Here is a 19,579-nt window from a genome sequence, read left to right as displayed (position 1 = left end):
CTTCAGTTTCCTGGTAGAGGCAGGGTAGGGTACCTTGGCTGTGAGTAAGATACTTCATCCACTAGTTCAGCTTCTTCCAGCAGCGGCCTCTGAAAAACCAAGTACTCTATCAGCAATCAGGAAAGAACAGTGCATAGGGGAACATGAAAAAACTGAACATGGATGAATGGCGAGCAGTCTTTCAGCAACAGATGGAAAAGGTGAAACCCAATGATGTCTGGAGCCTGAAGATGGATCGGCAGCTTGGTAATTTGGAACCTGGATGGAAGCAAGTATTGCAGGAACACGCCCATGCAAGGTAATGAATTGACTGGTGTGCAACCAGGTTGCTAAAGATCTCGCAAATGGAAGAACGTTATAACAAACAGTCATAAACATCTGCCAGTCTAGATAAGAATGGAAGCATTTAGACATTCAACGCTCATTCTTTTCCAAAATTCACCCATGCGTTTCCTGCTTACATGAAAAAATAATGAGAAAATGGTCTGGGGTGGGGTGTTGGTGGGAATTTGTTAGCCTTTAACAAAATTACAGTGCAATCCTAAGCAGGTCTACTTGGAAGTAAGTTCCATTTTGTTCACTGGGACTTGCTTCCAGAAAAGTGTTCTTAGGATGGCAGCCTTAAAATCCGAGCTGCGGTGCTAGACTGGAGGATATTCTCTGACCACTGGGGGGGGGGGGGATGTACTTTTTAAAGAAAAGAAACATTGATGCTCATCTTTCACCTTACTAGTCTGAACACAGAAGATTTCTGATTAGGTTCTTTTAAGACCCAGCAGCACTTTGGTTTGCTTTGAACAGGCAGAAGTTGCTCTTTTGGAGGAAGTGTGTTACACTTGCAACTTTTATGAATTCTTCCCAGAACATGGGAGCTCCGGGCTAAAACATGTATGATATGTCACTTGAGTCATGTTCCATTTGAAAAACCCTGAGTCACTGTGAGTGGCTTCAAAAACAGCAAAGGGGGGTGGGGTGGGGACAGTTTTCCCATTTCTGCTGCACAAAATACCTCCAGGTGGAGTAGACGGAACACTCTTTTTTGCATGCGCCAAAAAAGCTTGGGATCACTTCATCATTTACAGGGCTTTTTTTCTGGGAAAAGAGGTGGTGGAACTCAGTGGGTTGCCAGCACAAGGGGAAACTCCTGGCGGGAGGTGGTGCCCCTGGTACCACATGTGCACACGCGAAGTGCGCACATGTTCCGGGGACTGTGCAATGGCATCACTTTGGGTCAGCTGGAACGGGGTGGGGGGAGTTTTTTAAAGTTTAAATCACCCTTGGTGAAAATGGTCACGAGGCTGGTGGCCCCGTCCCTTGATCTCCAGACAGAGGGGAGTTTAGATCGCCCTCAGAGGAGCTGGAACTCTGTTCCACTGCATTCCAGCTGAAAAAAAAGCCCTGTATGCAATGGAGTTCTGTGACCTCCATTTCATGGAATCAATCCTGAGGTGTTCAGACTCCCCCCTAAAATGTAACTCAGAGCCAAGCTACAAGTGACGCCTGACACAGGTTGGACACTTGTCAGCTTCCCTCAAGTTTTGATGGGAAACGTAGGCATCCTGGTCTTGCAGCTGTAATGGAGAGCCAAGCTGCAAGACCAGGACGCCTACATTTCCCATCAAAACTTGAGGTAAGCTGACAAGTGTCCAACCTGTGTAAGGCGTCACTTGTAGCTTGGCTCTCAATCCCTGAAACATTCAAGTGGATTTTACTGGAACAGTGCCTGCTTTGCCCTCTCATGTAGCCTCTGTTTACCTTAGAGGTAGAAACTGGTTCCTATGTGTTAAGCAGAACAAAACTCTTTGGTATCTTTTGTACATAATTCTTATGGGGAGAATGTGGGAACTGAGTTCCTGAGAATAAAGTACATGTGAATGAATGGTACAAAAATCCAGAATAACCCCTAAAGTAGGATTGGCTTGCCTTTGCTCATATGAGGATTCTTTTCTTTCGCTCTTCTCCCACATTAGCTTCAGGTGTTCATTGTGCGACCACAGATGGTCCTCACATCAGGTCGTTATCCAGTTTGTCATGCACTGGGAACGATTTCAGCATCAAGGATGGGTCTGGATGAAGGTCTTCAGGCAACAGTGTGATAAATGTACTTCAGAAAAGTATGAAGAGCCTCAATTCACTAAGACGGATGTTGACAATGTCATAAAGCACTTGATCCTTGACATCAGGGAGAAATGCTACAGAGAGCGTGTCGATCACCTCTCCGAGGTGATATGGGAACACACCGGACCACATAAACATCAGCATTGCGAAGCCTGCAAACTGGGAATTCACAAATGGCACCATAGGAGGAGTCAAGACACGGAGCATCATGAACATGGGAAGGTCCAAGGCCCAGTGTTCGGGTTAGAGACTAAAGAGACCAGGTCTACTGATTGTTGCCCTTGTTGCTTTTGCCTAATTCTGATATTCATTTTCATTGCCTATCTTGTCGGTGTTCCAGTGATGGTAAAACAGTGGCTAAGCTAAGGCAAATTCATGATTTCAGATTTTCAGATCTGTTACCACCCTGCTTTATTTGCTCTGCATGGAAAAGCCCTGTAGCCTTCACCATGGAAGCTGTTGAACGCTTGTGTTAAGCTTTTGTATCCTCTGAAACCAGGCCCGCCTCAAAGTATTGCTGGAGAGAAAATCTGGGATGGAAACAGCTTCCTTTGTTGATCGCTACTTTGAATGCTTTGCTATCTGAATGAAATTTCATTCACCCCCAGATAAGGAATAATGACATCATGCAATGACCGCCTCTAAGGATGGTCACCCATCCAAACACTGACCTTGCTTAGCTTCCAAGACCAGACAAAATCAGGCTATACCATGTCGCCTCCCCTCCCTCAACTAGTTGCATTCACATCTGTAAGCGTCAGGATCATTCCTCCACTCCTAACTAGTAGTAGAGAATGGTTTACTAGTGTTTGTTGATTTACATTATTTTATTTACAAAATTTGTGCCCCATCAAGGGGACTGGCAAGTCTCTCTGGGGAGTTCCAGAATTTTGGGGCCATGATTGAGAAGGCCTTCCTCCAGGTTTGCATCCACCTGATCTCAGAAGGTGGAGGGAACTGAAGCCGGGCCTCCTAAGATGACCATAGTGGTCACACAGGTTGTAAGATCCAGAGGAGTTAGCCGTGTTAGCCTGCAGTTGGAAGATAGTAAAAAGCCCAGTAGCACCTTTAAGACTAACCAACTTTATTGAGGCATAAGCTTTCAAGAACCACAGCTCTCTTCATCAGAGGCATCTGACGAAGAGAGCTATGATTCTCGAAAGCTTATGCCTCAATAAAGTTGGTTAGTCTTAAAGGTGCTACTGGGCTTTTTACTAGGTTTGTAAGGGAGTAGGCAATTTTAATGCTAACAGCACTGCTATCTACTAGATGTGACTTGTGAATTTGTTTGGTGTGGATAGCTGAGGAGTGGGACAATTTTCTGCAAAACCATTTATTGCCAGTACTTGAACATGGTTTTTGTAAGTGACACATGAAATTGGTTGGATAACATGAAAATTGGCATTTGGGGACAGTTTTGATTGCCAAGACTGGGTGTCAGACTAGGGATGTCAGGTTGTGGCAAGTAGATCCCTGGATCACTTCAGCACGACACATGCCCTTAGCTAAATGATCTTTATTCAGGAATTCAATCTTGTACACATACACAGGTCCATAGGAGCGCATGAAGGAAAAAGCGGTTGCCTGTTAACTTCTCATTGAAAGGAATAACGCTTCAGGCTATTGCAAGACAATATAATCACCCAGCCTCCCCCCCCCCTAGATCACAAGTACAGAAACAGTCCGGGAAACATTTCTGGAGTTCCCACACTAAGCAGACAGGACACCGGGCAATGCGACATCCAAGGCCAGTCTCGACAATCTCAAAAGAGCAGATTGTCCCCAGCAGTGAGGCTGAGCAAGTGGAAGTGGCTACTGCCAGCCAAGGAACGTTCTTATCAGTTACTACCTAAGACAAGGTACAACACTTAAGCATCTCTGGATCATGCGCTTAATATTGGCATGGACGAATGGGTACATCTGAACATGATATGGTACCAAAATTAAGACTTTGAGGAAGTTTTTCTGCTAGGTTTACCTCTCATAAATTTGGCTGGCTAACCGGCCTTACAACCTACCATTTTGAATTGTGAATGACTTTTCAGTGGTGTACCGGCCTCATTTCCAGAGAATTGTTCCAACGTGTCTCTCACATATACCGCTTCTTTTGCAAATACATTCAAATATGTAAAATGTTCGTTACAGTTAGTTTTGTTTCAGATGCATTCTATCAGGGAAAAAGTTATCAAATAGTATAAAATTGCTTGGCTTTCAGTTCTAAAATATGCTTTTCAAGTGCCTTTAATTCATCCCTCTTCTTTTGTCAGTGTTTTTATTTATCAAATTATCAGCCCGGTCAGCTTGTTGCATTGGGTCTTATTGACCGTCTCTAGTGAGCTTCTGGGTCTATTTGGGAAACTCACTATGGAAACTTGTCTTTCAGCAAGCTGGGAAGAATCACTTTCGTTTCTCACGTTGGGGCTTGGCTTGGCTTGATTCTGAAAGGACAGAGAACAAAGAACAAATCCTTTGCTTTCCTGAGAAGGCAGCAGTGGCTGGCAGCAAGATACTTCAACCCGCCCACATTCTCATATTGGCTTTGAAAAAAATCAAATAATATGCAAGACGGGGTGTGAGGGAGCTGATTGTGGCTTATTGGCAAGTGTTATCGGTCAGTCCCCTCCTCTTGCTGAGGGACAGTTTTATAATAATACCACAAACACCCTCCCTCAAATAGCATAAGCACAAGGCACTGCCTGGCCTGACCTGAAACAAAATGGATGCCCGCCTGGTGAGAGCCTGGGGAAATATTTTAGAACGTGAGGCAGAGCCCTGGAGAGACACATAATTTAGGACAATGGATCTCCCAAGGAACTCTTGACTAACTTTGTTCATGTCCAGCCTCACTTTCCCTCACCCATTTACCCTAATTAAGCAAAACCTAACATTTTTCACCCAGTCTGGTAGCTTTTCCCATACAAGGTCATGAAGCACCCTTTACACCCATTATCCACCTCCAGAAAACCCAACAAGCGATTGTTTTTTGGGGGGGGGGCAAATACGTCAGCTTGCTCCAGGAAGCATTTCCCCCTATATCTGGAGTCCCTATCCACCAGTATGTGTGTGTGTGTGTTCTGGGATCTATACACCCCGAAATATGCTTTGGCCATCTCTTCTTCTCCCCATGAAATGCTGGTCATTTCGCTGCTGCCTCCATGGAGGGAAATGAGGGAGAAACACATGGGATTCTTTGAAATATTATCCTCATGAAACAATCACCCTGTGAGGTGGGTGGACCTGAGAGAGCTCTGGAAGAGCTGTGACTGACCCAAGGTCACCCAGCTGGCTTCAAGTGGAGGAGTGGGGAATCAAACCTGGCTCTCCGGATTAGAGTCCTGCCGCTCTTAACCACTACACCAAACTGGCTCCTAACACAGGAGTTCTTTCAGGAGCAGATGCATGAGGTGAAATGCGGAGATGCTTGGAGTCTAAAGAAGGCTAAGCGTCTTGATGATTATAACTTGGAATCAGGGTGGGAGTTAAGAAGGTAGTGTGGGAACTTGCCCACACCGGGTAATAAACTGGCTGCTGTCAAACAGAGTAGTGACTAAGGGCTGCTTCCCCACAGTGGTGTGGAAATGTGTCCCTGCCACAACAGCAGCAGCAGGGGCACAGGGCAGGAGAGGCTTTTGCAGGGGAAGGGCCAGTGTTTGGCTTTGGCCTCCTATTCCCCTCCTCCCAGGACCGCATCCCCACTTTTGCTGGGATGGACCTGCTGAAGCTGGGAGACGAGCACCTTGCAGCAGTGGCACAGCTGGTTGGAAAGAGGATGGAAGGCAAGGCATTTCAAGCAGGGGTGGGACGGCCAATCCCATGCCCGAGCAGTCATGCTCTCCCAGTCTGGGCAACCCACTGGACCCAGCTGCCCCCTCTGTGCCACCAGACCATGTGAATTGTCCTTCCAGCCAGAGTGCTTCAGGTACTTGGCAAGCCCTTGGACCTCATCCCATCAGCCACCAAACCAGGACCTCTCTCCCTCAACCTGGTATCTGGGCTAGGACACTTTGCCAGAACCTGCCCTAGCCGACTCAAAATATTGCTGCGAGCTTAGTTGTGCATCCCACAGGTCGGACCTAATGTGGCATGGTATGTCATAGAAAAGAGGGAAGGTTCTTTGTGACTGTTCTTTAGGCTCAGGAAAAAGGCTGAAAATTTGGTGAGAGGCAGGTTGGTGTAGTGGTTAAGAGCACGGGACTCTAATCTGGAGAGCTGGGTTTGATTCCCCACTCCTCCACTTGAAGCCAGCTGGGTGACCTTGGGTCAGTCACTTAAGAGCAGCAGGACTCCAATCTGGAGAGCCGGGTTTGTTTCCCCACTCCTCCACTTGAAGCCAGCTGGGTTACCTTGGGCTAGTCATGGTTCTCTGGAGCTCTCTCAGCCCCACCCACCTCACAGGGTGTTTTGTTGTGGGGATAATAATGGCATACTTTGTAAACTGCTGAGTGGGCATTAAGTTGTCCTGAAGGGTGGTGTATAAACCAAATGTTATTATTGTTATTATTATCAAAGGGAGGGAGCAAGAGAGCCCTCCACCCACGGTCAGCAAAACTGGCCTTTAAAATATTCTTGGAGATGATGTGAGACTCTGATCAAATCCAGAATTTATATACAAACATGTCATGCGTTTAGCCCAAAGTTTGCTTTGAATGTCAGTCAAGTTCTGAGGGCCAAGCTACAAGTGACGAATGACACTTGAACGGCAAGTGTATTTCTCCCTGTTCACTTGCCCTCCACTCAATCCACTTGCGGTTCAAGTGTCATTCGTCACTTGTAGCTTGGCCCTGATAGTTTCATGTGGGCAGCGGTGTTGGTCTGCAGCAGATTTTCAGGGCGTGAGCTTCCGAGAGTCTGAGCTCCCTTCATCAGATTAAAGGAGCTGTAACTCTTGAAAACTCATATCCTGGAAATCTAGTTGGTCTTTAAGGTGCAAGGGGACCCGAACCTGACACAAAACTAGGGGCCAAGCTACAAGTGACGAATGACACTTGAACGGCAAGTGTATTTCTCCCTGTTCACTTGCCCTCCACTCAATCCACTTGCCGTTCAAGTGTCATTCGTCATGTGTAGCTTGGCCCTCAGTCTGTCTAGGAAATTCTTCTTTCAGCGTCCTTTTAACTAATCAAGAACTCTTGCTTTTGTTTGTCAACCTTTTGGACTCCTGCTTGGCTGTTTGTGGGAGGGCAGGCAGCAAGGGCGGTCCCTCACCTTCCTGGCTGGGAGGAAAAACTTTGTCCATTAGTTCTCTGAACAACCAGGTATTCTTAATTAGCAAGGTAGGCAAGAGCGGCCCAAAAGGAAAAATGAAGACGCTGAGCATGAATGACTGGCGAAAGATCTTTAAGGAGCAGATGCAAGAGGTGAAACCCAATGATGTCTGGAGACTGAAGATGGATTGGCAACTTGATTTCAATCACTTTAGCCCTGGATGGGTGCAAGTCTTACAGGATCAAGCCCATGCAAGGTAATGAATTGCCCGTTATGGAGCCAGAAATGTAAGGATTGTGAAAATGGAATGGGCTGTGGTATAGGGGTTACCTTAAATATCTGTCCCGTTAGATTAGAATGTTGCATTAATAGCCTCAGTTTTCAAAAATTCTGAGACCTTCTGTTGAGTCTCTGTTTTATGTATCTTTTTGTATGTTGATTAGTAGTTTTGTTTGTTTTAACAACAACAACAACTGCGCTTATATACTGCTCTTCTAGACAGATCAGTGCCCCACCCAGAGTGGTGACCAAGTTAGTGTTGTTATTATCCCCACAATCCAGCTGGGGAGCTGAGGCTGAGAGAGGTGGCTTACCCAAAGCCTCCTGCTGAGCTCATGGCAGTAGAGCTGATTCTCAGCCCCACCACTTCACCACTATGCTAGAGCAGCTCAAAACAGGGGCTGAGAGGAGTGGCTTACCCGAGGCCACCTGCAGAGTTCATGATAGTAGTGGGAGTCGAACTGGCAGAGTGCTGATTCGCAGCCCAACCACTTAAGCGCTGTGCTACAGCAGCTCCCATATTAGTATTATTATTACACATATTAGTATAGGTTTTTTTTAACTTTCAGTAAAAAAGTAAAAAGCCATGGACTGCCTTAGGGCAAGCAAATAACAACAGCAGCAGCAGCAACAGCAACAACAAAGGTCAGAGTGTCTTTGCGCATGTACAGAATGCCATTTTTTTTGCACAAGGAACAACTTCTTGTTTTTACCATATGTGCCTAAGGACACAGTGCCTGGTACAGGTAGAGTGTGTTTCTCCTAGAAAATCTGCCCCCAAGTCCCACCAGCTGGCACAGACCACACAAGGGGTACCTATCATGGGTACATCCTACCTTGAATCAACAGCACATTGAACGGAATTGAGCACTGAAAGGCCAGTGAAACATTATTCACTTGTATTTGGTTGGAATCCCCCTTGCGTGGCAAGGCACGCATTGTTTAAATGATGTCCCGTTTACTGCTGCGCTGTTTCTCTAAGCATTGGTAGCCAAGTAACTAGATGAACATAATGAAGGAGTGGAGTATTTGTGTGTATGTGTGTGTGTGTATGTTTGTGTGTGTGTGTGTGTGTGAGAGAGAGAGAGAGAGAGAGAGAGAGAGAGAGAGAGAGAGAAAGAGAGAGGCTTGTTGGCAGGAAAAGTCTGTTCACTCTTAAAAAAACCACGATGAGGGCTGATCCATCAACTAGGAGGCCTTAGGCTAAACTAGGAGGCCATAGGCCTTACACTTAACATATTCCCAGAGGATTAGCATTATATGCAGAATACTTTCATGACAGATATGTTGGCATGCATGACAAGCGGCTTCCCTGGGCTGTGCCTCACCACAAGGGAGAGAGAGTTCTGACTAGAAATGCTGGGGCCTGACCCTTAGGCCTTCGGCATGCAAGGCATGTGCCACAAGCTCCTTGGAAGAAAGGTGGGATAAATTATTATTATTATTATTATTATTATTATTATTATTATTATTATTATTAAATATATTTCTAATCTGCTCTCCCTGTGAACGGGCTCGGAGCGAAATACAATATATATAAAATACATAGACATATTACTTTAAAACCAGATAAAGACATCAAGAAATATATGAAACAGTTTCTAAAAGACAGCAGCCTCGATAGATGTGCTCCTTGACTGAGGCACAGCCCTGCTATCCACGTCGCTCTGCTTGTCGCACAACTGAAGAGGAATTCACTGAGGTTTACTGAGGATTCCCCCTTAAAAAAGAGTGTGTACCCCTACTCCATAACCATTCATGTGAATAGTTCACAAAAGGGTCTTTGGTGGAAATCGAGGATGGTACAGTGACTTTTGTACAATGTCTTTGTGCTCAGCACAGCGGGACATCAGAGAGAACAGTGGAGCTAGCAAGCTGGTTAGGCCAAGTTCCCGTCTACCCATCCTTTTGTTTGTTCTGTCCCTGTCTAATGAACGCAAGACGTGCTTCATTTAAAAATGCCGTGAGGGCATGATTCGGATCAGTCCCACAGCATGGCAGGACAAGGTGATTTCCCCTAATGCCTTTATGTCGCATATGGGGCAGGGGGAGAAGATCCCCTGGTCCTGCTGTGCTATGGATTGAGCCCTTGCGGCATTTCTAAATGGCCAAATTCATCTCTAAAATGGTTGGACCTGTGGATGCCATAACGTCTAGTTTGGCCCTCAATGTGGAGTTTCTTCACAAGAAAAGACTTCTGTTTCTTTTCGAAAAGCAACGAGCCTCAGGTGGATTTTATTCCTATTGTTGCCTCCCTCTTCTGCTGTGCAAACCAGCTTGAAGGTAACATTCCTTATCAACTTTTCACTAACACAGTTCCTCATCTAGAAAGCAGAGCAGAACTCTGTGGTGTCCTCATGAGAATCCACTGAAAATTATCTTTGTGGGGAGAATGTAGGACGTGAATTCTGGAGCATAAATCTCGCTGAACAGTAGAAAAATATATTGTCGAAGGCTTTCACGGCCGGAGAACGATGGTTGTTGTGGATTTTCCGGGCTGTATCGCCATGGTCTTGGCATTGTAGTTCCTGATGTTTCCTGACAGTTTGACACTGAGAGATCCCTGTCTTTTGGTGCTACACCTCCAAAGATGCCAGTCACAGCTGCTGGTGAAACATCAGGAACTACAATGCCAAGACCACGGCGATACAGCCCAGAAAATTCACAACAACCATCAGTAGAAAAATAAATGGCATTTTTCAGAACAACCCCTAAAGAGGGACCAGTTTGTCTTTGCTCACATGAAGTTCTTCTTCCTTTACCTTTCTCTCCCTATTAGGTTTACATGTTCGCAGTGCTACCATAGCTGGTTGTCCTATCAGGTTGTTATCCTCTTCCACATGAACTGGGAGCAAAAGGAAAGACGGGGGTCGGTCTTGATGAAGCCGTTTAGGCAGCAGTGCCTCAAGTGTTCTTCAGAGAAGCATGAAGTGCCAGAGTTCACTGAGACAGATGTCACCAGTGTCATACATCACTTGATCCTCGACATCCAGGAGAAATGCTATGGGGAATACGTTGATCGCAGTGAACTCTCTGAGGTGGTATGGGACAGGGAGTACGACGGGCCACATAAGCGCCAACAGTGTGAAGCTTGCCGAATGGGACTGCACAGAAAGCATCATGGGAACTCTGCAGACCAGCATGGGCAGCCTCAAGGTGCAATGCATTATGGGAAGCCCCAGCTTCCCATTAGTACAGAAAGTAACCAATGTGTAACGATGCACAGTTCCTCAACAGAAAGACAGGCTCCGCCAGTCACAGACCCCTCAGATCTCAATTTCTGGACAACTAGTATGGAAAATAACCAGCATGCAACAAGGCACAGTTCCTCAACCGAAAGACAGGCTCCATCAGTCACAGACCCCTCAGATCTCAATTTCTGGACAACTAGTATGGAAAATAACCAGCATGCAACAAGGCACAGTTCCTCAACCGAAAGACAGGCTCCGCCAGTCACAGACCCCTCAGATCTCAATTTCTGGACAACTAGTATGGAAAATAACCAGCATGCAACAAGGCACAGTTCCTCAACCGAAAGACAGGCTCCATCAGTCACAGACCCCTCAGATCTCAATTTCTGGACAACTAGTATGGAAAATAACCAGCATGCAACAAGGCACAGTTCCTCAACCGAAAGACAGGCTCCGCCAGTCACAGACCCCTCAGATCTCAATTTCTGGACAACTAGTATGGAAAATAACCAATGTACAACAATGCATAGTTCCTCAACCGAAAGACAGGCTCCGCCAGTCACAGAATCCTCAGATCCCACAGTTACTTGCAACCGTTGGAAATGTGCTTGCTGGAAATGTGTTTTGTTAACCAGTGCTGCTATTGTTCTATTTGTTTCTGTTGTTCTTATTTTAATTGCCTATTGGCTTAATTGGATCTAGAGACGACAGAATGGGGCAAGGGGCAGAAATGAATGCTGGAGCGATATGATGTTCAACCAGGAATGTGTGTGAAATTTTGATTCATCATCATCATTATCTTCTTCCTCTTCTTATTCCTCCTCTTCCTCTTCCTCTTCCTCCTCCTCCTCCTCGTCCTCTTTGTGAATGTTGTATTTATCACTATGAATGCTCAGGGAGCATTAAACTCAAATTGTCCATCCAAGTAGTCTGGACAAAGAAAATGGATGAATGGATAGTCAGGCTTAGGTCTTTGATTTCTCATGGGTTAAATGACAGCTTAGATCTTCTCCCTTCTTTTAAAATCACTGGCTGTAATATAACCGCAGCTTAGAAAGCCTCAGTATCTGTGTAGTCAGAATTATGTGCTGTCCCTTTAACAATTGGTACTCATGGGAATTGTAGTTCCCCCCTCCAACATTAGGACAGTGGGATATTTGAGAAGTTTATTGTAGGTCTTCCTGTTAGTTTATGGTCCTCTTCCTCCCTTTGTTTGGCATCTTACCCCCTCAAGCAAGGATGCAACAGCTATCATGAATTTACCGCTTGTCTACAAACAAATCTGGACCAATAAAGATGTATCTTGCTTCTGATTGAACCATGTGTTGTTCACTGGCTCCAACTTTAAGTAAGGATTCCTTTAAAATCTGGGTTGAAAGAGGCAGTGTGTTAAACTACCTGGAACTCAGCATCTCCTTTCAGCTGCTTCCAGAATACTGGCCCTTTAAGATCTAAGGATCTATTGCATCAAATCTGGGGTCAAGATTGAGGTATCTCTATCTTATTCATTCGATTGTTCAAGATAACACCTGAAATACTTCCTAGAAGGTATGTTATTATGTTGGCTCTTAGCCCTCTATTTTGAATTCTGTCTGCAGTATTTTTATATTCTTTCTGTTCTGCATTCCTTCAATTCTAGAATTAGAAAATCGTTTTAGTGTTGGATGTTGCTTAAGAAACATTATTATGCTTATCATATCTTATCAATCTATTTTGGATTTTGCTTGTAAATATTTTTGTGCTCCTTCCATTTTGGGAAATAGAAGATTCTTGTAGTTTTGGATGTTATTAAATAACAACAACATTCGATTTATATACCGCCCTTCAGGACAACATAATGCCCACTCAGAGCGGTTAAATTCTATGTCATTATTATCCCCACAACAAAACACCCTGTGAGGTGGGTAGAGCTGAGAGAGCTCTGGGAGAGCTGTGACTGACCCAAGGTCACCCAGCTGGCTTCTAGTGGGGGAGTGGGGAATCAAACCCGGCTCTCCAGATTAGAGTCCTGCTGCTCTTAACTACTACATACACCAAACAGGCTTCCAGGGTAAACATGTAACATGCTCGAATGGATATTTATGTATTACATTTTAATGTTTCTGTTTTATTACATGATTGTTCTAATCGGATAAATCATGTTTTTATGTTATAACAGATCCCCTAATGAAGCTTTTAAGCGAAATGCATAGAGATCTACAGAACTTTCATTTAAAAAATTCTCCTTGCACCTGGTTCCTCTTTTCCTCTGGTCAAAGAAAAGCCAGTCGTTGGCCCTTTCTCAATAACTTCTAAAACTGCAAGCTGAAAAAGGTGACAAAGGGTGCTCACAGGAGAAGAAAAGAGCTGGCATACGCATCCCCTTCTTTAGATAAGTGAATTTCCTCTGTGAGTGGTTTTGCAGGTTTACGGAGAAAAGAAGTTCCCTCTTTATAAAGGAGGAGGGAGCGTTCTTTGAGGTGAGACAGGAGACATGAATGATTTACAGTGGTGGAGAGAAAATATTTTGGGGACTCTGAAACATACCCATCGGAGACTAGCTCGATGGAGAAAGAAGGCAAATCTGATATCATCAGAACCTGAACATGCCTGAAGATTAAGATATTTCTGCCTATCTCTTCAACTTCATAGAGAAAAGTTTTAGACCCAGGGAAAGAGGATTGTGTGTATACCTATTTGATTTTTCCTCTGCTCAGATGCTGTGTTTATGCTTTATTTATTTTATTTATTATTTCGATTGATAAACCGCCCATCCTCATGGACCCTGGGCGGTGAACAACAGTTAAAATCAATGAAAACAAGAAAGCAATAATTCTAAAATCAACATACAATAAGCAATAATAAAAATAAATTAACCAAATACATTAAGGTGCAATGGTGGGGAGAACCCTCCCCCCACCACAATGGTGGGAGGCCGACATGGCACCATCCCCTTCAACCGCCGAACGCCTGGCGGAACAGCTCTGTCTTACAGGCCTGGCGGAACGATAATATGTCCCGCTGGGCCCGGGTCTCCATTGACAGAGTGTTCCACCAGGCTGGGGCCAGGACTGAAAAGGCCCTGGCCCTGGTTGAAGTGAGGCGGGCTTCCTTAGGGCCGGGGACCACAAGTAAATATTTATTCGCTGATCGGAGCGATCTCCGGGGAACATACAGGGAGAGGCGGTCCCGAAGATATGCTGGTCCCAACCCGCTCAGGGCTTTAATGCCCGCTCAGGGCATTTGCTGGTTATGCTTTTACCTGTTGTATCCATTGCATTACATTTAACACAGAGTTTCAGGACATATTTCCATGTCACTCTCTGGGCTCAGGGTTCATACTATGGCTAAGAAACTTGGTCAGTTGGAGGCAGGGTACATATCATCTGTGACAAAAAGGCGACAGATCTGGAAGAGTCTGACGAAGAGAGCTGTGGCTCTCGAAAGCTTATGCTACAATAAAGTTGGTTAGTCTTAAAGGTGCTACTGGACTCTTTGCTATTTTGCTACTACAGACTAACACGGCTAACTCCTCTAGATCTGGAAGAGTGAAGGACAATGAGTGCATTTGCCAGCCTGCCACTTCACCATTTGTAGCTTTCTCCCCTGGGGTGGACCAAAAAAAAACAGCTAGTGAATTTAATCTTATGAACAATCTGTCTAGTCGGAAAGGTTGCTTGATTAATTATTATATTCCAGCTGACCCTTGCTCAGTTAATTATGCTTCCTTGGATAAGGCAGGAGATATGGTTATGGCTTCTGGTGGTGGTGGTGTGGGGGTGAAGGGCTTTTTCATAAGGGTGACTTTAATAGGGTTGCCAACTCTGGCTCGGAAAATTCCTGGAGATTTGGAGGTGGAGTTGGGGGGGTGGAGTTTGGAGAGAGGAGGGATTGCGGTACAAATACTGGACACCTGGCAAACCGAGCAGGGATATGATGCCGTAGACCCCCCTCCTCTGAAGCCGCTGTTTTCTCTAAGGGAACTGATCTCTGTTGTCTGGAGTTGTAATTCCATGAGAATTCCAGACTGGCAACCTGACTGGCACAAGAATCCACACTGGTCACCAGTCAAGGCTTTGTGCCCCACCCCCTTACCTGCCATACAGGTGTGCAAAGAGAACTTTAAACATGCAAACAATCACAGGTTCTTTGCACGTGTCTGGGGATCCTTGCCTCTGTTGGGGAGGGGTGGATCCAGGGGCCTTCTTCTGACCCAGACCCTCGCACAGGTAGCCAAGCCCAGAAATATGAGAAAGGGGGTAGAGGAGATTACGGTGGTGGCATGAAGAGGAGGAAGCGTTCTTTAACAAACAGGACACACCTGCTTTGGAGTTTCATTTCTCACCAAATATAATTCTGGCACTTGGGAGTGTAGAACGGGTCAAAGCAAACAGGCACCGGCACAGAATCAACTGGAGGAAAGAAGTGAGTGGGCAATCTCTGGTCTAGGTGCCTCTTTCCTAGCAAGGAAAGCTACAGCTGCAGCTCAGAAAGCAGCCATGTCTAGAAGAGGGGGATGCGACAATTTGCAGAGTTGGAAGGAAAGATTTGTTCAGCTGATGGAGAAACATAAACCACAGGACAAGTGGGTTTTGGATTCATCTACAGACCTCAGTGCCACGGACTTACCCTCTGGATGGTACAAATATGAGCAGAGTCATCTTTTTGCCAGGTAAGGTGTTACCGTGGATCAAGGCAGGGAAAAAGGCAGGAAAAACCTGGGGGTTTTGACGATTGAGGGGTGAAATGATAAAGTTTTACAAGATTATGCATGGGACAGAGAAGGTAGAGAAAGAAGTATTTTTCTCCCTTTCTCACAGTACAAGAACTTGTGGGCACTCAATGAAATTGCTTAGCAGTCGGGTTAGAATGGATACAAGGAAGTACTTCTTCACCCAAAAGGTGATTAATGCATGGAATTCACTGCCTCAGGAGGTGGTGGCAGCTTCAAGCATAGACAGCTTCAAGAGGGGATTGGATAAACATATGGAGCAGAGGTCCATCAGTGGCTATTAGCCACAAGGTATAGATGGCACTCTCTGTCTAGGGCAGTGATGCTCTGTATTCTTGGTGTTTGGGGGGGGCAATCAGTGGGAGGGCTTCTAGTGTCCCTTCCCCACCAGCAGACCTCCTGAGGACACCTGGTTTTTGGCCACTGTGTGGCACAGAGTGTTGGACTGGATGGGCCATTGGCCTGATCCAACATGGCTTCTCTTATGTTCTTATGTCCTTAGCCGCCAAGCAACAATGGTGCTCTGTGACCAGTTTAGTGACAGACAGAGCTTTTAATTCTAGCTCAGTTTTTGTCTGCTGTGACCTGCAGGGTTTCTCTTAGAGATCTCAGGCAGAATCTTTCCCAGCTTTGATACTTAATTCTTTTAGCTGGAGAATGAATGGCCTGAACCTGGGGTTTCCTGTATGCAGCCCAGGCGTTCTTCCACGAGGTCCCTTCTTGGCCTCAGTTAAAGAATGCTTGCTTTAATGGTTAATGATGCAAAGTGTTCTAACATCAGAAGAGTGGCATGAGCTTGCATAAGAAACTGAAATTATGAGAACTGGGTACTCATAACTAGAGATGGGCACGAACAGCAATACAAACTAAAAAAAGCCACGAACAGCCCAATCTGCTGTTCACAAACAAGCTGTTTGTGAGGCCCCATTCTAAATGAACAGGTGGTCGTTGCAAGCCTCGTTCGTTGCTGTTCGTCAAGCCAATCTGGCACCTGCAATCAATTCCCTTGGCAACTTAGGCAGGGATTGTCTGAACTCCTGCTGTTGCTCTGGAAACCCCAATCTAAGCCCAATTTAGCTTGATAGGCAGATCTCCCTTTCAAGTGTGGAGCTCCAAATTTGTTACAACAAGGGAGCAAAGAGCAGGGGGGAGGGGGGCTCCCAGCTCTGGTTTTGCAGACAGTGGAGAGAGAGAGACAGTTGCTGTTGGCATTTTGAGAGAGAGAGTGCATCGGAGCTTGAATTTTCTTTGTGTGCGGTGGGATAGGGATCTACCTCTTCAAGTTCCAGGGCTGCTGCCAGGATCTGGGCCAAGCTATTATTTATTATTGGTACCTTTCCTGCTGCCTGCTCAGGTAGGGTTCCTGGGAGTGGTGTGGTAGGGATCTTGATGGCTGGAGGAGAGCCTGCTGGCCCCCACGAACAACGAACATGTTCGTGAACAGGTCATGTTCGTCAATGTTCATTGTTCGTTGTTCGTGGATGGCAACGAACAACGAACACCATGTTCGCTTTTTTTTCTGTTCGTGCCCATGTCTACTCTTAACTGATGGAATTCTTGTGCTCAGAGCAGCCCATGCCTGCACTGTCTGTTTCCTTTCTCTCAACAGGTTCGAGTGTTCCTATTGTTCTAAAAAGTGGAAATCTATCCAGGTGGTCATTCACTTCCACATGCACCTGGATAAGAGGCGGTGGAGTCAAAGCCAAGGCCAGGTGAAGATGAGGATATTCAGACAGAAATGTCAGAAATGCAAGAATGCCAAGTATGAGATGCCAGTCTTCAGTGAGGAGGCTGTCGAGAAACTCCTCCAGAATTTGACTCTGAAGATCCTGAAAAAATGCTATGGAGAATCCTCCAAAAGCAACCAGTTCTTTAAACCTGTTGCTGAGGAAGAAGTGGAGGGTCCACATGATAGACGCAACTGTGAGGCATGTCAGGAAGGGATGTGTGAGGCTGTGTCACTGTATGTGAGGATGTGTCAGGCTACACAGTGGGAGGAAAAACAAAAGATCTTGGGTTTTCTCCTTGTGGTTCTCATGATTTTTTTGTTTTTCTGTGCAGCCTCCTTGCTGGCATGCAAATTGTTTCTACCTTTTTGCAGTTTCAATCAATGTTCTTGGTTACAATCTTTTCCTGTCACAAACATAATCATAAAACTGAGTGCAGGTCTTAATTTGTGAAGTTCCAGGGAATGAAGAGATGGCAGTTTTTAGGACCATCTGTATGTAAAAAGGATCGATTGAACAAAAAGCAAGGCAAAGAGTTTACTTGGTTTCCAAATTTGCAAAACATATACAAGTTCTACTTGCTCAATTTGTCAGTCTTAGAATTGCTTACATTCTGTTCCAGCATTTCTTCAGCTCTGTATTGGATCTCTGCTTGTTTTGCATCTTTGCAAATTTACATTTATAGACACTATGATATTGTTTAATGAAACGTCCTTGAAACTGACTGTTCTAGTTCATGCTGTGTAATCCACCTTGAGTCTCAGTGAGAAAGGCAGCCGATAGATAGATAGATAGATAGATAGATAGATAGATAGATAGATAGATAGATAGATAGATAGATAGATAGATAGATAGATAGATAGATACAGAGGAGTTAGCCGTGTTAGTCTGTAGTAGCAAAATCAAAAAGAGTCCAGTAGCACCTTTAAGACTAACCAATTTTATTGTAGCATAAGCTTTCGAGAATCACAGTTCTGTTCATCATCTGACGAAGAGAACTGTGATTCTTGAAAGCTTATGCTACAATAAAATTGGTTAGTCTTAAAGGTGCTACTGGACTCTTTTTGATTTAGATAGATAGGTAGGTAGGTAGGTAGGTAGGTAGGTAGGTAGGTAGGTTCTCATTGTTCCATCCTTGGAAGAGATAATTTTGAATAAGTTGGATGGATGTCCAAATAAATCTCTGAACATGCTGATCTAAAAATCCGTAAGTTTGATACATATATTCCAAAGGGGAATTCCTTCTAAGCTAAGAGAAGCGCTCGTCTCACGCCATCAGAAATGAAGGACTGGGAAGTTTTGGTATGGTCATGTGAGTTTCACATAACTGAACTTATAAGATGACATAAATAAATGAAATAAATAAATGAGATAGCCACATGCCAAATACCCTCTTGGGTTGCCTGAAACTATCTAGCCTTTCTGAACGTTCCTAGGTGAGATTCTTATAAGTTGTATTTTAGATTTAAGATAGGATAAGGGATGGCGACATGTATGTAAGGTTGCCAACTCTGGGTTTGGAAATTCCTGGGTGTTTGAGGGGTGGAGCCAGGAGAGAGTGGGGTTAGGGGAGGGGAGGAACTTCAGTGGGGTATAATGTCATAGAGTCCACTCTTCAAAGCAGCCATGCTCCAGGGGAACTGACCTCCGTCATCTGGAGATCTATTGCAATTCCAGGATATCTCCAGGCCACACCTGGAAGTTGGCAATTGTATGGGTATGCTTGCCTGTTTCTGATGTCTTTGACTTATGGAAGTGTATTTTGTATCTTTGTGATTCTTGTCTATTTGATGACTTCAAGAGTGATTAGATTTATCCTACTGTATAAAGACTAAGCGTATTCAAGACAACTCACTTCCTACCCTGCTGTGCCTCCAGAGGGCGCTGCTGTGGATGGAAGCCCAAATGAGGCATCCAGACCTCCAGAGAACGTGCCACGGCGGGAAGCCCAGGCTGGGATCAGGCGTGCAGCAGACGGCAATGCCTGCCCCCCACCTTCACCCAGCTCGGATCAGGAACGGAGCAGGTGGCAATGCCGAACCCCCACCTTCACCCAGCCGGGAACGGGTCCAAAGAAACTCACCTATCATTAATTCATTGTTATTCATTTAGAAAATATATATGCTGCCTCTCCAGAGGCCCACTTAAGGCAACTCAATAATATCAATCAGCTCATCAGGAAAAACTCCTTCTTGTAAAGAAAAATTCGTTCTTGAATTAACTTGCTTCAAGAAGGAAACTATCTTTGAATGTAAGTTAAATTTCTATGTCTCTTTAGGAAATTCACCTTTCTGCATCCTTTAAAAAAAACTTCCCGCCTGGTGGGGAAGGCGGACTAAAAATCTACT

General features: G+C 45.1%; 3 protein-coding genes across 3 annotated transcripts; all 3 read left to right on the top strand.

The window, feature by feature from the left end:
* Positions 1 to 34: 34 nt before the first annotated feature.
* On the top strand, positions 35 to 6,169 carry LOC129331968 (receptor-transporting protein 2-like). The gene is made up of 4 exons (XM_054982676.1): positions 35 to 298; positions 1,971 to 2,340; positions 5,801 to 5,894; positions 6,024 to 6,169. The coding sequence occupies exons 1-4, from the start codon at positions 144 to 146 to the stop codon at positions 6,167 to 6,169; spliced, it is 765 nt and encodes a 254-aa protein (XP_054838651.1). The 5' UTR covers positions 35 to 143.
* A 1,233-nt stretch (positions 6,170 to 7,402) lies between these two features.
* Positions 7,403 to 11,558, top strand: LOC129332558 (receptor-transporting protein 3-like). Its single transcript, XM_054983760.1, has 2 exons — positions 7,403 to 7,579; positions 10,382 to 11,558. Exons 1-2 carry the CDS (start codon positions 7,419 to 7,421, stop codon positions 11,493 to 11,495), a joined length of 1,275 nt encoding a protein of 424 aa, XP_054839735.1. The 5' UTR covers positions 7,403 to 7,418; the 3' UTR covers positions 11,496 to 11,558.
* Positions 11,559 to 15,247: 3,689 nt separating this feature from the next.
* Positions 15,248 to 18,049, top strand: LOC129332814 (receptor-transporting protein 3-like). Its single transcript, XM_054984080.1, has 2 exons — positions 15,248 to 15,444; positions 17,114 to 18,049. The coding sequence occupies exons 1-2, from the start codon at positions 15,272 to 15,274 to the stop codon at positions 17,682 to 17,684; spliced, it is 744 nt and encodes a 247-aa protein (XP_054840055.1). The 5' UTR covers positions 15,248 to 15,271; the 3' UTR covers positions 17,685 to 18,049.
* The last annotated feature ends 1,530 nt before the right edge of the window (positions 18,050 to 19,579 follow it).

The sequence above is a fragment of the Eublepharis macularius genome, chromosome 6 (assembly GCF_028583425.1).
Source record: "Eublepharis macularius isolate TG4126 chromosome 6, MPM_Emac_v1.0, whole genome shotgun sequence".
Classification (NCBI taxonomy): domain Eukaryota; kingdom Metazoa; phylum Chordata; class Lepidosauria; order Squamata; family Eublepharidae; genus Eublepharis; species Eublepharis macularius.
Note: the sequence above shows the minus strand (reverse complement) of the source record. Positions and strands in the feature narration are given on the sequence as shown.